This window comes from Lissotriton helveticus, chromosome 5_1 (assembly GCF_964261635.1).
Source record: "Lissotriton helveticus chromosome 5_1, aLisHel1.1, whole genome shotgun sequence".
In the NCBI taxonomy this organism is placed as follows: Eukaryota; Metazoa; Chordata; class Amphibia; order Caudata; family Salamandridae; genus Lissotriton; species Lissotriton helveticus.
This window is the reverse complement of record NC_136065.1, coordinates 1,180,304,703-1,180,318,900: the sequence shown is the minus strand read 5'-3', so window position 1 is coordinate 1,180,318,900 and position 14,198 is coordinate 1,180,304,703. Positions and strand designations below refer to the sequence as shown.

The 14,198-nt window shown below is 44.6% G+C and overlaps 1 protein-coding gene across 1 annotated transcript in view; it reads right to left on the bottom strand.

The window, feature by feature from the left end:
- ATRNL1 (attractin like 1) overlaps positions 1-14,198 on the bottom strand; it is a 2,439,979-nt gene that overhangs the window by 1,529,846 nt on the left and 895,935 nt on the right. Inside the window, exon 16 of the mRNA XM_078643887.1 lies at positions 4,078-4,291. Within this exon, the coding sequence (XP_078500013.1) occupies positions 4,078-4,291 (214 nt within the window). The remainder of the gene's footprint in view (positions 1-4,077; positions 4,292-14,198) is intronic.

Here is a 14,198-nt window from a genome sequence, read left to right as displayed (position 1 = left end):
CACCTATCAGCTATAGGAAGCCTCACAAGCCTGGTTTGTGATAGAGAACATTTAAGAAGTCCTCCTCTACACTTTACTTCAGCTACAGATCTGCTTAAATGTTGGAACCCTCCAATGAGAATTATATCAATTTTTTATTTAATGTATAAATATGCCCTTATCACGTCGTTTGGCTTTGTTTGAAACACTTGCAAAACTTTCCTAGTGCAAGGTGTTGATGGAGTAAGAACTGGATAAAATTAAACATTTGTTAGACTGAAATATTAGTGGTGGAAGGCACCCCAGAATGTTGCCCTCTCATTTTAGCTATAAGGCTTATGCTTCTTTATCAAAGTAAAACATAGGTGAATTTTCATATTGGATTATGAGCTGGCTTGCTGCAAAAAAATCTTGCCAGTCCTTCCACCACAGGAGAGATGTACAATTGTTCTATCCGCTGTCATTTGATCATTCAATCAGATAAAAGCCTGTCTGTGTGTAACGGGGTGAGGCTGCGTGCTGCAGGAGAATGGTGGGCACCTGGTTCTGACCCGGTACGACCTCCTTCCTTACAGACAGAGCCATGGGGTACGGAGTCCGAGAATCATGAAGAAGAAGAACGCGGCTCCTTTAAGTGGATCTACACGGAGGAGGAGGATCCGCCCAGTGTATACGTCAGCAAGACCGGATTGGCCAAAAGACAGGAAGCGATGTGGATGGCGTGTGACATCACCCCCGAAGTGCCGGCGAGGAGTGAAGACGGAGAACCAGAGACCGGAGACGGCAGAACCGAAGGAAGAAGCAGAGAACCCGAAGAACAGCTGGGAGCAAGCGGAGGAGCGGCCGAGGGAAAGCCAGGAGGCCAACAACCCTGTGAGCCGCCGTGCCACTCTCCCGGGGGAGGAGCGTGGCTTGCCCAGGTACGGCAGCGTATGGCAGCTTGGGTGGGGAACAAGCGTGTAACATAGTGTACAGATCCCCTGTTTGAGATCCTGCGTCCCCCCCCTCCTCTCGTTTCCTTTTACCCCGCGTTTACCCTCACAGTCTGTTTCCACCCCCACCCCAACACTGAAGTATGCTAGAGTTGTGTGATCACTGGTGAATACTCTCCCAACTCACTACACCTGGTCCCCCGGTGCATATACTCCCCGCGGATAACTGAACTAACGGCCCCTTTCTGTTGGTCTCCTCTTTCCCTGGGACACCGGAGCCAAGACGACGGCTAACAACCCCAACCGTGACCAGACCTCGGAGGGCCAGAGACACCCAGCTTAGAAGGAAGAACACCCGAACGTCACAACGGAACCCAGTCAGTTCGCGAGGGAGAGACTTACGTTCAGAACACGGAGAACTCTTATGTTAAAAACCCAACGTGGAATACCAATAAAGCCCTCGTTGACCCCAAGAGTTAGTGTCTTGCCTGTTCCTACACCACCACCCGATACCGCCACAACCCCTGGTACACAGGTCCAGTCCACACTGTGATACCTGCATTATTTATTTTGGATGTCGAATCAATTAAGAATAAGAACACTTGCCATTTAAAACGGATAACGTACAGCATACTAGTACTGACGTATCTCTGATGGTTGCCATTTTAGAGGGGGGGGTGCTTCAACGTTTTTTCTATTGTGCATGAGTCTACCTACATAACTGCTCAACAATTCCTTATTTCAGTCCTTCCACATGTATCTAAGATCCCTTACCACCAACATATCAGTAACAGGATCCCCAAGAGCCTTGAATTAGTGGTTCTTCTTTTTCTGTAGTTGAAGCTCTCCTTTGGTGCACTCTGTCAACAATGTTGGGCATATAGAGAACCACTTGACTTCATAAAATCTTTTTTTCATGCTCTACTCCACCTGAGTACATGATGAGCTTATCTCCTCTAATCCTCTCTATGACAATACAGCACTCAAAGAGCTACAGTGACAAAACAACTTCAGTACCTGCACAGTACAGACAGACACCTGATATTAATTGAATGAGTGAGGAGGTGCTTGTAAAGTTCTTTCTATTGTTAACAAAATGTGTGCTCCCCCAATTTGAACTTTTACAATTGTTTAAATAACACACTGGGAGTGAATGTTTGACAATGTTCAGCATACCGCCCAATATCGTTTTGTGTTGCTATAGTCACCCTAAGTGGGAAGGGTATGCCCAGACAAGGGTTCCTTGCTCGCTGTGCCACTGGATTCAAACTAGCCTGGCTGATGAGGGGTGCTACCCAGGAAAGTTTGTTTCCGGTTCAGGGAGGACCTAGTCTGGCAGTTCGGGAACGAACTTTTTGATGGGGAGCAGGGTCAATACTGATTTGCATATGGCTGGGTCCAAGCTGGGGTAGTGTGGCGTGCACAAAAACGATGGATTTAACCCAGATCTGTGACTGATGGTGAATGTTTGACAATGTTCAGCATTTCATCCATTATCTCTTTGTGCTGCTATAGATAAAACAATAACCTGTGAATCACTAATCTTGGTGAAAAAGTACTACAACAGCACCCCTTCAGCATAAAAGTTAAAAAAAAAGCAAGAGCAGAGCACATGTATGTTTTCAATCACATGTCGAATGGAGATCACAGACGCAGAAACTGAAGTTATGGGATAGTGTGCAATCTACCTTCAAACTGGTATAAAAATTTACATTTTCAGCGCTGAATAGGCTATTCAAAGATTTCTCACCTGCGATACCAGGCATGAGAGCGAGGCTTTCGGCATCAGAGACAGGCATAACTTGGCGTCATAGCTTAGCAATGAGCAAGAAAATGTCTCTTGCTATTACTGATATGCTAGGGTCCATTTTCAATCCCACACTATGGAGTCAAACTACCTCATGGCTCTGCCTTTAACCCCTTGGCTGCTGGGGTCATTCCCCTGCCGTGCTGGGGGGAGCGTGCACAGCGCCCCCAGTGCTCATGATGAGCTCAGCTCGTCATGAGCCACGGTTCTCTGGTGCTCATGAAGAGATGAGCTCGTCATGACCACACCCGTTTCATTAGCACGCTCGCACAGCAGGGGAATTTGCCCAGCGTGCGAGCGTTCTAACGGTCATGACGAGCTCAGCTCATCAAGAGCACAGGAGAACCGTGGCTCATGACGAGCTGAGCTCGTCATGAGCGTGGGAGGGGTTAAACTCACAACTCATGTCAACTGATTTGACATGTGTTTAAAGTTGGACAAATACCAGAATTTTTGTGGTGAGGGACGTCGCAGCCAGCTGCAATCAGGATGCATGGTGCTGAGATAACCAAGGAGCTAAAGGCCACCCATAAATTTACAATCAGTATTTATCACCATAATGATGATGTTGCTTACTTTTAGCTACCACATTCCACCCTGTATGCTTACAGGGAACCCATAATGCACTTTAAAAGGGTACACGTTTAATTTTTACCATCTGCCAGTCTACGGCTAGAATGTATGGTCAAAGGTTAGAAAGAAAAAATAGCCATCACTGTAAATAATGGTACCCTCTGCACAAGAAGAATGACACTCAAAAAGAAAACAGTATCAAAAAGTTACGAATGGCAAATTAATGCTAACAGTGTAACTAACACAAAGTAAGGTTTAACCTTCAATGTTACATTAGACATGGCAACTGGTGGTTCTCGCCGCCTACTCTGTGCCAGCGCCTCCCTCGAGAGATGTGTGAACGCCTTACATTCTGCATCTGTAAAATGAACATCTGTGCTGCATCTGGGAGATTTGGAACCACAGCTGCCCTTTAAAATGGCCGTTTGCATAGATACAGGTACTGGGGAATCAATGAGAAAGGGCTACACATAGTATGTTAGAACTCTAGAGGCGGCTGAACGGATATCTTAGCAGTAAGACCCCTAGTGGCTATGGAAGTGATCACAACAACATTCTCCCAGGGCCGCCATTTTGAGATCTGCTCCATTTAGTTGGTTGTTAAGCAAATCATCAAAATGAATGTTTTGTTTTATAATGCACAGGTCAATTAATTATTTATAAATGTGCAATGTGGACACTCTAAAAAACAATAAAACAGTGATAGCCATGGTTAAATCTAAAGTAAGTAATTAAAGCAGCATTTCCTTTTTCATTTTACTTGCTACAAAGTTGTGGGTTACTCACCAACCGGCTTCTCACACACAAGTCCATCTGCCATTGAAGTGCAAGGATTAGCTTTCAGACCGGCCACCTCTGGTCGCTCCAGGTAAGCACAAAATCCAGAATCATTTGGTTCTTCTGGCAGCCACTGGAGGGATGTATTGGTGAAAGGAGACATGTCCTCCCAGCCCCAGTAGGAGATGTTGATCTTCCGTAACCCTACCCATGGTGTTATATTCTACAAAGGAAAAGCGAAAATACCCACAATTAGACCAGCCTACAACTAGCCCACAAACAACTGTACCACTGATCAATCTCAGGACCACCATAATATGTTCAGCACATCTTCTTAATGGCCTAATACTCTATTTGAGTATAGCTCATTATGGTCTTTTCACTTTACTTCGCAGTGCTTAGGGCCATTAATAGGACTAGATCAGAATGGCGAAATAAGTTTTATTTTTCTTTAGTGAGAAATAGACTCAAGGGAGCCTTAAGACACTTTTTTCAGAGGTGGTCAATGGGTTATTCAAGGTTAAATACAGTATAAAGCAGAGTTATGAGGTATGCACTTCAACTTCAGCTATTCACATGGTACAACTATAAGTACAATGTATATTAAGGACAGAACAAAGTAAGGATATAGAATAAACACATTTACAATAGTGGAACAAACCCATTATCAAAAAAAGCAAGGCCGTAGATGAGAGATGGTTCACAATCAGGGGGAAATGCACTTTTTTGTTTTTTAAAGCAGCATGGAAACTTAGCTACCTGAAGAAGATGAGGAAGAGAAAGTTCCAGATTTTTAGACTACAACTTGAGAACCATTGTGCCAGGGTGAGGTTCTTCTTGAAGTTTGGCGTGTCCAGACGGAATATAACAGATCTGAAATGATCCAAACCTTCAAGAGGTTTGATTTGTGGAACTGGCAGTGGGAAATGCCTGTGAGCAGGTGTTTATAAATGAGAATTTACTTTTTCAAACGCACTTGTATGAATAGCTATTCCCTGCTTTCCCTGCCCTATGATGTGGACAAGCAGCATGTGGTGGGCAGAAGAAGACCTTAGACAAGACACCACACAGCGAGCAGGGCAGCCTTGAAGAAGAGAGAGGAACTTTGGGTATTCTGGCGAGGAGAGCATTACTGTAATCCAGTCTTGACAACACTGAAGCGTGTGCCATTGCCTTAAGACCATGGTCAGGGATGTATCATTGTTCATTCAGAGGCCTCAGTTGGAGTTGGGTGTTTTGGCCATATTATTTAAATGAGGGTGAAACATTTCCTGTAAGATCCAGAGGGACTTGGTGCATTCCACAATGACTGCATGGATGGCAGAATGGCATGGGGATCTAGCAAAGATTAGACGGGGAGATCAGAAAAGGGAGAGCACACTTGCTGCGGGCTGGCATTCAGGGGGTGTTGCATCATAGCATCAAGGAGAGAATTTTTTCAGGGCCAGAGTGAGGCATAAGACATCAACTAGTGACAGATACAACTGTAAGTAATTAGCTTAATTGTTTATGAAATGTCAAATTCATGAGGTTTCCACCAGGAAAAAAAGAAAAGAAACAAGGTTGGGGGCAAGAATAAAACTCTGAAGTACAACTTGAAGAAGGAGTCTTCCATTATTACCTACTGTGCTGGGCTGGAAGCACAGGATGAAAACCAGCAGAGGGGTGCTCAATCATCCACCAGACAAGTCCACTGGATGAGAAGAGTCAGATCCAATGTAGGCCTCACTAAAAGACACATGGACAAGGCAAGGAGGCAGCGCAGCTCCTCCTGATTGGCTCTCAGTGTCATGCGGCATCCTGACAGCACAGAACAATCTAGAACAATACATTGAGGGAGGGTGGTCTCCAAGGTAAGCTTTAGAGGCATTTTTGTTCACGTTGTGCACTTTAAGGTACAACTTATCATCACCGGCAATCATCTTTGTCAGACCAGGGCTGAAGTGGTTCCGCCTGCATATAGAGAATTTAGGCCAAGCTGCGTTCTGTACTGATGCTCAGCAAGCATACATCTTTATCATGTCCTATCAGAGCCTATACGGTGCTATGAAGGACAGTAACCCTATAGGATTGCATTTGATGATTGCCACTGAACCCTTTTCATGCGGAATCCCCACTCATCGTGTACTACTGTGTGGGCTACCCAGCGCATAATTACTGAATGTAGTCACAGATCCTCCTAAGACTGGAAGATATTTCCATTTACCTTCGGCGGGGGAGAGCCCATAGGGAGTCTATGGCTATCTCTCCCAGAAGGGGGTATGAAATTAAAGACAAGAGAGGCACGCTCACCTTAGACAGACTAAACCTACACTAGGGCAGAACTCCTTCACGACTATTGTTGCCTATCACTCACTGGGCCTCTTACCCCTAGGAAGAATGATGAGACTGCCCTTCAGGTGAGGTGAGTCTTCTTTCACATTAGGAACGATACTTTTAATGTAGTAGTAAGGACATGGCTTGAGACGTGACCTCAGTCCCGAAGGACTCAGTGGAACTGAAAAGAGTAAATAGGTAATCACCGAACTCCAATCCAGTCCTCTGCATAAAAACCAGAAAAAAACTGTATTTAGTTTCTGAAAGTGGGCCTAGTTTTATGGCCCTCAATTGCAGAAGCGTTGTGTTCTCCATCAGACATTCAGAAGAACAGGTGTGGAGTTAGTGAGAGAAGGATAGACAGACAAGACAGAGGGCTTAAATCACTGACCGATCCCAGGCGTTATGTGTGATCTTCCTTCAATCACTGCGGAACAAGGAGACATAGGCACCTCCCCAAGTCTTGCGACAACTATGGTCACTGGCAGTGAGAAGTCAGTTTTGCTTATTTAAGATGAAGCAAACAATCCTGTGGGGGGCTACTCTTATTTCTTATTACCTGCCCTGCCTGGCATGCAGTTGGGGCAACTGAAAACACTGTGGATATTGCAGACATTCTGGCTCTGATTTCTTTCCAGGGCTTTACCCTGGAACAAGATTGGTAGAAATTATAGACCTTCATTAGGCAGCCAAAACATAACACTGAGCGGGGAGCTTGTCCGCCCTGGGTGAGTTCACAAACTTGAAAGGGAAAAGAAGTGCATTAGTTTGAACCACTGATATTAGGCAACAGCAGAGCAGCCACACCCATCTCTTCACCATCATTTCTAATGACATGACTTTGTTCACCTTATCCCGTTGATCACAGGTTGTGCCGGCTACGAGCACAGCGCCTCCGATGATCTGCCAGCCGGCCAGCATTCTCTCGGTTTATTTCTCCTCCCTTTCCACCTCTATTGACTGTAGCCTTTTAAAACTGTGTCTGTATTCTCATAGAACTCATTCACAATAATTACAATATTTCTTTTGACAGAAAAGCAGAATGCAGGCACATTGGTTCATTTTAGAGCCGCTGACCACACAAAAGTATGTTTGTGGGTGGAACGAGAGATACATGTCACTTCTTAATGCTGGGGCTGAATTAGATTTCACAGTTTTCTCCCATTTTGCCATCAATCATCTTTTTCAGCCATACCTTCACTGCCATGCTCAGGATATTGGAGTGCACAGAAAGGGCTGCCCACTTTCAACCTGTCTGACGCCAGAATTGTCAGCATACCTCTCTAACATTAATGATATGCGCTCCAAAAAATAATTCCTTTGAGATGTCTTTCTCTTCTCCTATTTGATGTCATCTGTTGAGTGTTCTGATCTGTCCACAATCATGATGACTTCTGGATAAACAGAGCGCTGAGTCACAAGTAGTGGGTGTGCTGAACGCCCTTTTCTGCTGATGACACCTAAATCTACCTATTATTGGAAATCAGTTAAAGAACCAATTCAGTAATGACACATTTCCAGACCATACACATCATTGGATGAGAGAAAGCTTCTTTTGACTGAACTGAGCAAAAAACACATTTTTCCAGAGGAGGGTCAGACATTGCGTCTCTTCCATTTGCTTCGCCTGTTCGGTCCGTTGCTCAGAAAGAGAATAATGCTGTGGATCCTCTCCTATTCACATCTCTCTCTCTCAACATAGTCTGCTGCCAGCACTGCTTTATGTGATGCACCGGGGGCATGGATAGCAGTCCACCATCTACAGTGGAGGAACGCAAGATGCATCCCTCAAAGTCACATGACAGGGCCTGGACCCCAGATTGCCTAGGACAGGCTGAAATGCTCTATATTGTTGTTCCTCTCTCATTTTAGGCAGGTCTGTTTTTGTGCTACTCTATGAACTAAACTTTTTAAGATTGGCGCCATCTGGTTTTGGCGCCTTGCTTTTTTTTGTGCTCCTTGTCATCCTGTTACTAGCTTCTGCCTACTAGTAAAGTGGTGGAATCTGCTCACACTGTCTTCCTGCACAGACCAGAGTTGCCGGTCCCCAGTAGATCCCTCTGTGGGAAAGACTAGTTAATTATGGGCAGCTGGGAATTTTCCAGATTTTTTTTAGGCTAGACAGGCCTTAATGATCCAGGAAGATCTGAGGTTCTGTAATTCTCGAGCCTGACTCCATTTTGTGTTGCCCTCACGTAGGCCTGTGAAAGAGGCCCGGCGAACAAGTGGCCTGGCCTTCTGAGTTCATGTAAACATTAATTAGATTTCTTTCGACTCTGAAAGAACTGCAGAGAAACTGACCTCTTCACCTGAAACTGACCTTGCAAAGCCAATTTCCCTTGGTTTGATCCTTGTCTAAGATTGCCACTTAATGTTCAGGACATCGTTAACCTTTAGTTTCCTTGAACATGTTTTATCTTGTTCAGCATCTATTACTGTTTCCTTTATGTTCTGACATTACATGGGTTGTGCTTTTCAATTATAAATTTGTCCGGCTTGCAAAGATTGAATTTGGGACATTCCTAATAATTAACTTTTGGGTTGGGTTACTGTAAATTGGGTTTTTGTTAATGTGATACTCAGTTAGAAAATGTGTCCTATTCATCAGTATTTGTCGCAGTGGGTGTGCATTTGTAATGAGCAAAATATGTATAAAAAGAGATGTCTTGCTCTACGAAAATTGAGCAGTTTCCTGAGTTGTACACCGTGTTGTATTGCTTGGTTTACTGTTACTAGCTGCAGCTAATAAATTTGATCTTTGATGCCATCCAGAAGTATTCCATGTCTCTGCATTCCAAGACAGGAGAATCTGAAGACTTCGGGTGTGTCCCTGGCACCGCTGGGTTCTAAGAAAACCTGGTTCTTCAGTTGGCGCCCAACGGTGGGGCGACTTCAGCGGTACCGGTCCAAGCCTGAGGATCGTGAGGAGCCACGTGAGGAAATTCTGGAGGAAGGCCGCCACTTCATCGACCCCTGCATGTCGACGTGGACCAAAAGTTTTTACTGCGAGGCTTCCCGCTTTCCAACGGCTACAAAGGACTGCTGCCTTGACTGTCGCCCTGTCTTGGACCCTTGATTGATCCTTTGTAAAGCGAGACGATAGACGGTCTTCTGGTGGCGTGACAGATACTTTGGTTAAGTATAAGTGGGTCGCTCCCAAGACCTTTGTTTTGGTTCTTGGTTTTGATTCGGTTATTGCAATAGTCGAAGCCGAGGGGCTCGTATATTTATGAGTGTATCGATAGTTGATAACCCCTTGAAGTTTGAAGCTAGATTGGTGAGCTATAAGATGCCTGGTCTTAGCACAATTAGGAAACAGTTTAGTTGTGGTTGCAACAGGGATTCCCGATTGGAGGATTTGTGTCCGAAACCTCCGGTTGGAACTCCGACTTATAAGCTCTATTCAAAACACGGAGTGGGTCCTATTACTTATAATGAAGTATGGGTTCGCTATACGAAGAAAGATGGTGTTTTACAATGGCCCCAACATGGTAGTTTCGAACTAAATATTTTAGATAATCTGGAAGTTGCGCTATTTAGGAAGAAAGCCCGGCCGGCAATGTTTGACTCTTTCCGCCTTTGGCGTAAGGAAGCCAAACAGCGAGAAATTAAGCAAGCAAAAAGAGATAGGAAAGATAAGAATATGTCAGTACTACAAGCTGCTAGGCAGTTTAAGGAAGATGGAGAAGAGCGTGCAAGTGAAGTCTCAGATAGACAACGTTGTATGGCCATTGATAAATGTTATCCGGCCTTGCCACCTTCTCCTCCGAAAGTGATTGAAGATCCTTTGATGTCTCATTTATTGAGATTGCCACCCCCTTATGTGCAGGGTGCTACTGCACCTCCATTACCCCCGGTTGTTGCACCCTTTGTTGTTCAGCCTCCTGCTGTTGTTCAGCCACCCGTTGCTTTACAGAATGTTCTCCCTCCTATGGTGCAACCCCCTCTAGGGTCGCCAGCTTTGCTATCAGCTTTGCCTCAAACTCCTTTGCCTTCCATTCCTGTATCTCCGACTCCTGCTACTTTTGTCCCTACGCCTCTCTTGCCTCAAAATACTCATTCTCCTGTCCTTATGTCTGCTTCTTCTCTTTCTGCTCGAAAACAAATGACTGAGACTGTTGCTAATCTTTTGTCTCCACTCTTTGGGTCATTGAATATGACACCTGTTTCGGAACGTAAGCAGAGTCGTAGTCAGCTTCCTAGTTCAGAAGAGGGGACAGTGTTGGATCTACTGGCTCTTAGATGGGTTTTAAATGCTTCTAGGTATGATTTGCAAGCGGTTATGGATGTTTTCTTTCAGTGGGATCCGCCTAAGCAAAGGTATGTTTTTGACGTAATGTGTACTTTTCTTCGTCAGGAATGGGAAGATAATGAGTTGGGTCCGATACTGCAGGAAGTGCTTGATGTTCAGTCAGAATTTGCCAAAGGGACGATAGTGGAATCTGATGTTACAGATGCCGTGGAGACGATACTTGTTTTTAGGTCTAGATTACCGCCTCAGACATTGTACGAACCTGATTCTTCTGTTAGGAGGAAAGTGAAGCAGTATCCCATGAGAGAGGTTCCCCCTGTATGGAGAGAGGAAGTTGTTGCTAATGTTAATCAGGGTATTCAAGGTGTACCGGCACATTTTCAGCGAGAATGGGTACATGTCCCTTGGAAAAGAGCAGAGGTCTTGGCTCTTAAGCAGACCGTACCTGACCCCGTAAGAATCCTGCCGGTTATTACAAGGAGTTGTCCCAGACAGTTGATGCGTGTATTATGAATTTAGCTGACATAGATATGTTGATGGGTAATGTAGTTCTTGAACCTTTGTGGGCTAAGATTCGTCATGAGAATCATGCGCAAGAATTAGGAGATACGTGGGCTAATATTGTTGCTGCAGATGGTCGGCAAGTAGGAGGTGCCAAACCTGAGCCCTTAGTTGCAGAATTACCTGGTAGGATTATTAATTTAATGAAAACTATGATGCCTCCTTTACGAGTGAATTGGGATAAGTTAGCAGCATGCAAACAAAAGAAAGACGAGAGTGTGTCTGATTTCTTCACGAGGTTTGAAGAAACGTTTATTGATCATAGTGGTCAGGATATGAGCACTGAAGGTGGTCAAAGGTTGTTCGTCGACAAATTTGTCTTTAATTTGCTTCACGAACTTTCTAATAAGTTAAAGGACTCTGAGAGTTTGTGGGCTGTTTCTTCGTTGGCCCAGATATTGGCTACTGCACAATATTATGAGAATAGGGATAAAGATGAGAAGGATAAAGCAGAGAAGAAAACTAAAGATCTAAATACGAAAGTTCTTTTGCAGCAAGCTTATCCGCCTCGTCAGAATCAGCCTCAGTTTCAGCAACCTCCACAGTTTCAGAGATTGCTACAGAAGCCTAAGCCTTATGCTCCGCGACTCTTTCCTGGACCTAATCAGTGTGCTTATTGCAGAGAGGAAGGTCATTTCAAGAATAGTTGCCCGGCTCTGTTACAGCGTGCGAATGGTGTATCTGGTCAGAGAGGTCGTGGTGGTTTCCAACAAGCTCCTAGGGGTAGGGGATGTGGTGTGTTACCCCAGAATGAGCATTCCTCTTCCCTTCAGAATTCTGCGAATTATTTTGACAGACAGAATGTTCAGAGTGGTCAGTCTGCACAGTACTATGTTGATGATTATTATGTCGAGAGTGAGAGTGCTGGTTATAATGATAGTTAGGACAGCCATGGGCAAAGAGAGGGAGTAGTGTCAGTTCCAGTAGACCAGAGAGGACCTTATGTTGAAGTGATTACATCAGGTGTGGCAGAACCTTTCTTTTGGATACTGGTGCGACGAAGAGTTCTATTATGCACTCTAAACTTCCTGGCGCACCTTTGTCTGGCTTGACCAATGTTTCCGTAGGATTTTCAGGCGCCCCAGTTCGTAATCCGGTTTCTAGTCCTTTGTCCCTTTCTATTGGTCCTTGTGAATTGGAAGCTCCACTTATTCTGACGACTGGTTGTGGTGAGAATCTGTTGGGTTTGGACTTGCTGAAAAGACTGCATGCAACATTACATTGCTCTCCTTCGGGAGTACATCTTACATTGGTTAAGAAAGTGATTTCTCCGATGTATTTGTCTAAAGATTGCCTTCCACTGGAATTGCGTTCTCTTCCTGATACACTTTGGGATACAGGTCCCAATGATGTTGGTCTTTTGCAGATTCCACCCTCTGTTGTTACCCTTAAGTCAAATGCTAGGCTACCTCGTATTCCGCAATATAAAATATCTAGTGATGGTGAGAGAGCTCTTTTAGCGATCATTTATGATTTGGTTGAGAAGGGTGTAATTGAAGAAACGAGAGGTAACGTGTGTAAATGTCCTGCTCTGCCTGTCCTTAAGCGTGCTGATGCTTCTCAGCCACCTGTGTATTGGTTTGTGATCGATCTTCGAGAAGTGAATAACATTGTGGTGCCACAGTTTCCTGTTGTCCCTGATATCACTGCTTTGTTGACTCTGATTCCTGCTTTGGCAGCCTGGTTTTCTGTTATCGACTTGAAGAATGCTTTCTTCAGTATTCCAATTGCCGAGGAAAGTAGAGATATTTTCGGCTTCTCTTTAGGAGGCTGCAGCTTTCGGTTTAAGAGAGCTCGTCAAGGTTATTGTGAAAGTCCCTCCATCTATAGTCAGGCGTTGAAAACTCAGCTTGATGATTTTGTATTGCCTTCTGGTGCCACTCTTATCCAGTATGTTGATGATCTGCTGGTTGCTGCTGATGACGAAGAGATTTGTAAAGAAGCTACTCTTTCTTTGTTACGACATTTTTCTGACCTTCATCATAAAGTGTCACCTTCCAAGTTACAGTATTGCCGACAAGAAGTAACCTACTTAGGTCATCTCTTGTCACAGGAGGGAAGAAAGTTGACCCCAGAACGAATTCAAGCGATTGCGCAAATGACTGTACCATCCACACAGAGAGAAGTGCGTGCCTTCTTAGGTATCACCTCGTATTGTAGGCAATGGATCCCTAATTTCTCATTGCTAGCGAAACCTCTGTTAGCACTGACTCTTAAAGATACTCCGTATCCTCTCCCTTGGTCTGATGATGGTCAGAAAAGTTTTTCTGAATTACGTGATGCATTGTGTTCGGCTCCGGTATTGGGTACTCCGGACTACAGTAAACCTTTTACATTGTATGTTCACGAGAGAGAAGGTTGTGCATTGTCAGTGTTGACGCAACAATTTGGAGACAAACAGCGTCCATGTGCGTATTTTTCAGCTACGTTAGATCCGGTAGCTAGAGCGTTGCAGAGTTGTCTGAGAGCTACAGCGGCAGCGGCTGTTTCTATCCGACAGTCTGCTGGTTTGGTATTGGATAATACGTTGATTGTGATGGTCCCACATGCAGTGGATACCTTATTGAATAGGACTAAGACTCAGCACCTTACTAGTGCATGTCTGTCAGGTTATGAGCTGACTCTTTTGGCTAGCCATGTTCACATTAAGAGATGTAATGTGTTGAATCCAGCTACGTTGTTGCCGATTTCTGTAGAGACAGATGCTCAAGAACAGCATGATTGCTTTCTTCGGACAGAGGAAGAAACGAAGGCTAGAGTTGATTTGAAAGATACTCCTCTTACGAATGTTGATGGTACCCTATGGGTAGATGGTTCGTGTTTCAAGCTTCCGAATGGTGAAACGACTGCGGCATATGCCGTCACAACTTTACATACAGTTGTTGAGACAGCACGTATAGCACAGAATTCTGCGTAAGCAGCAGAGTTGATTGCATTGACTAGAGCGTGTGTGTTGTCAGAGGGAAGGCGAGTGAATGTTTATACTGATAGCCAGTATGCG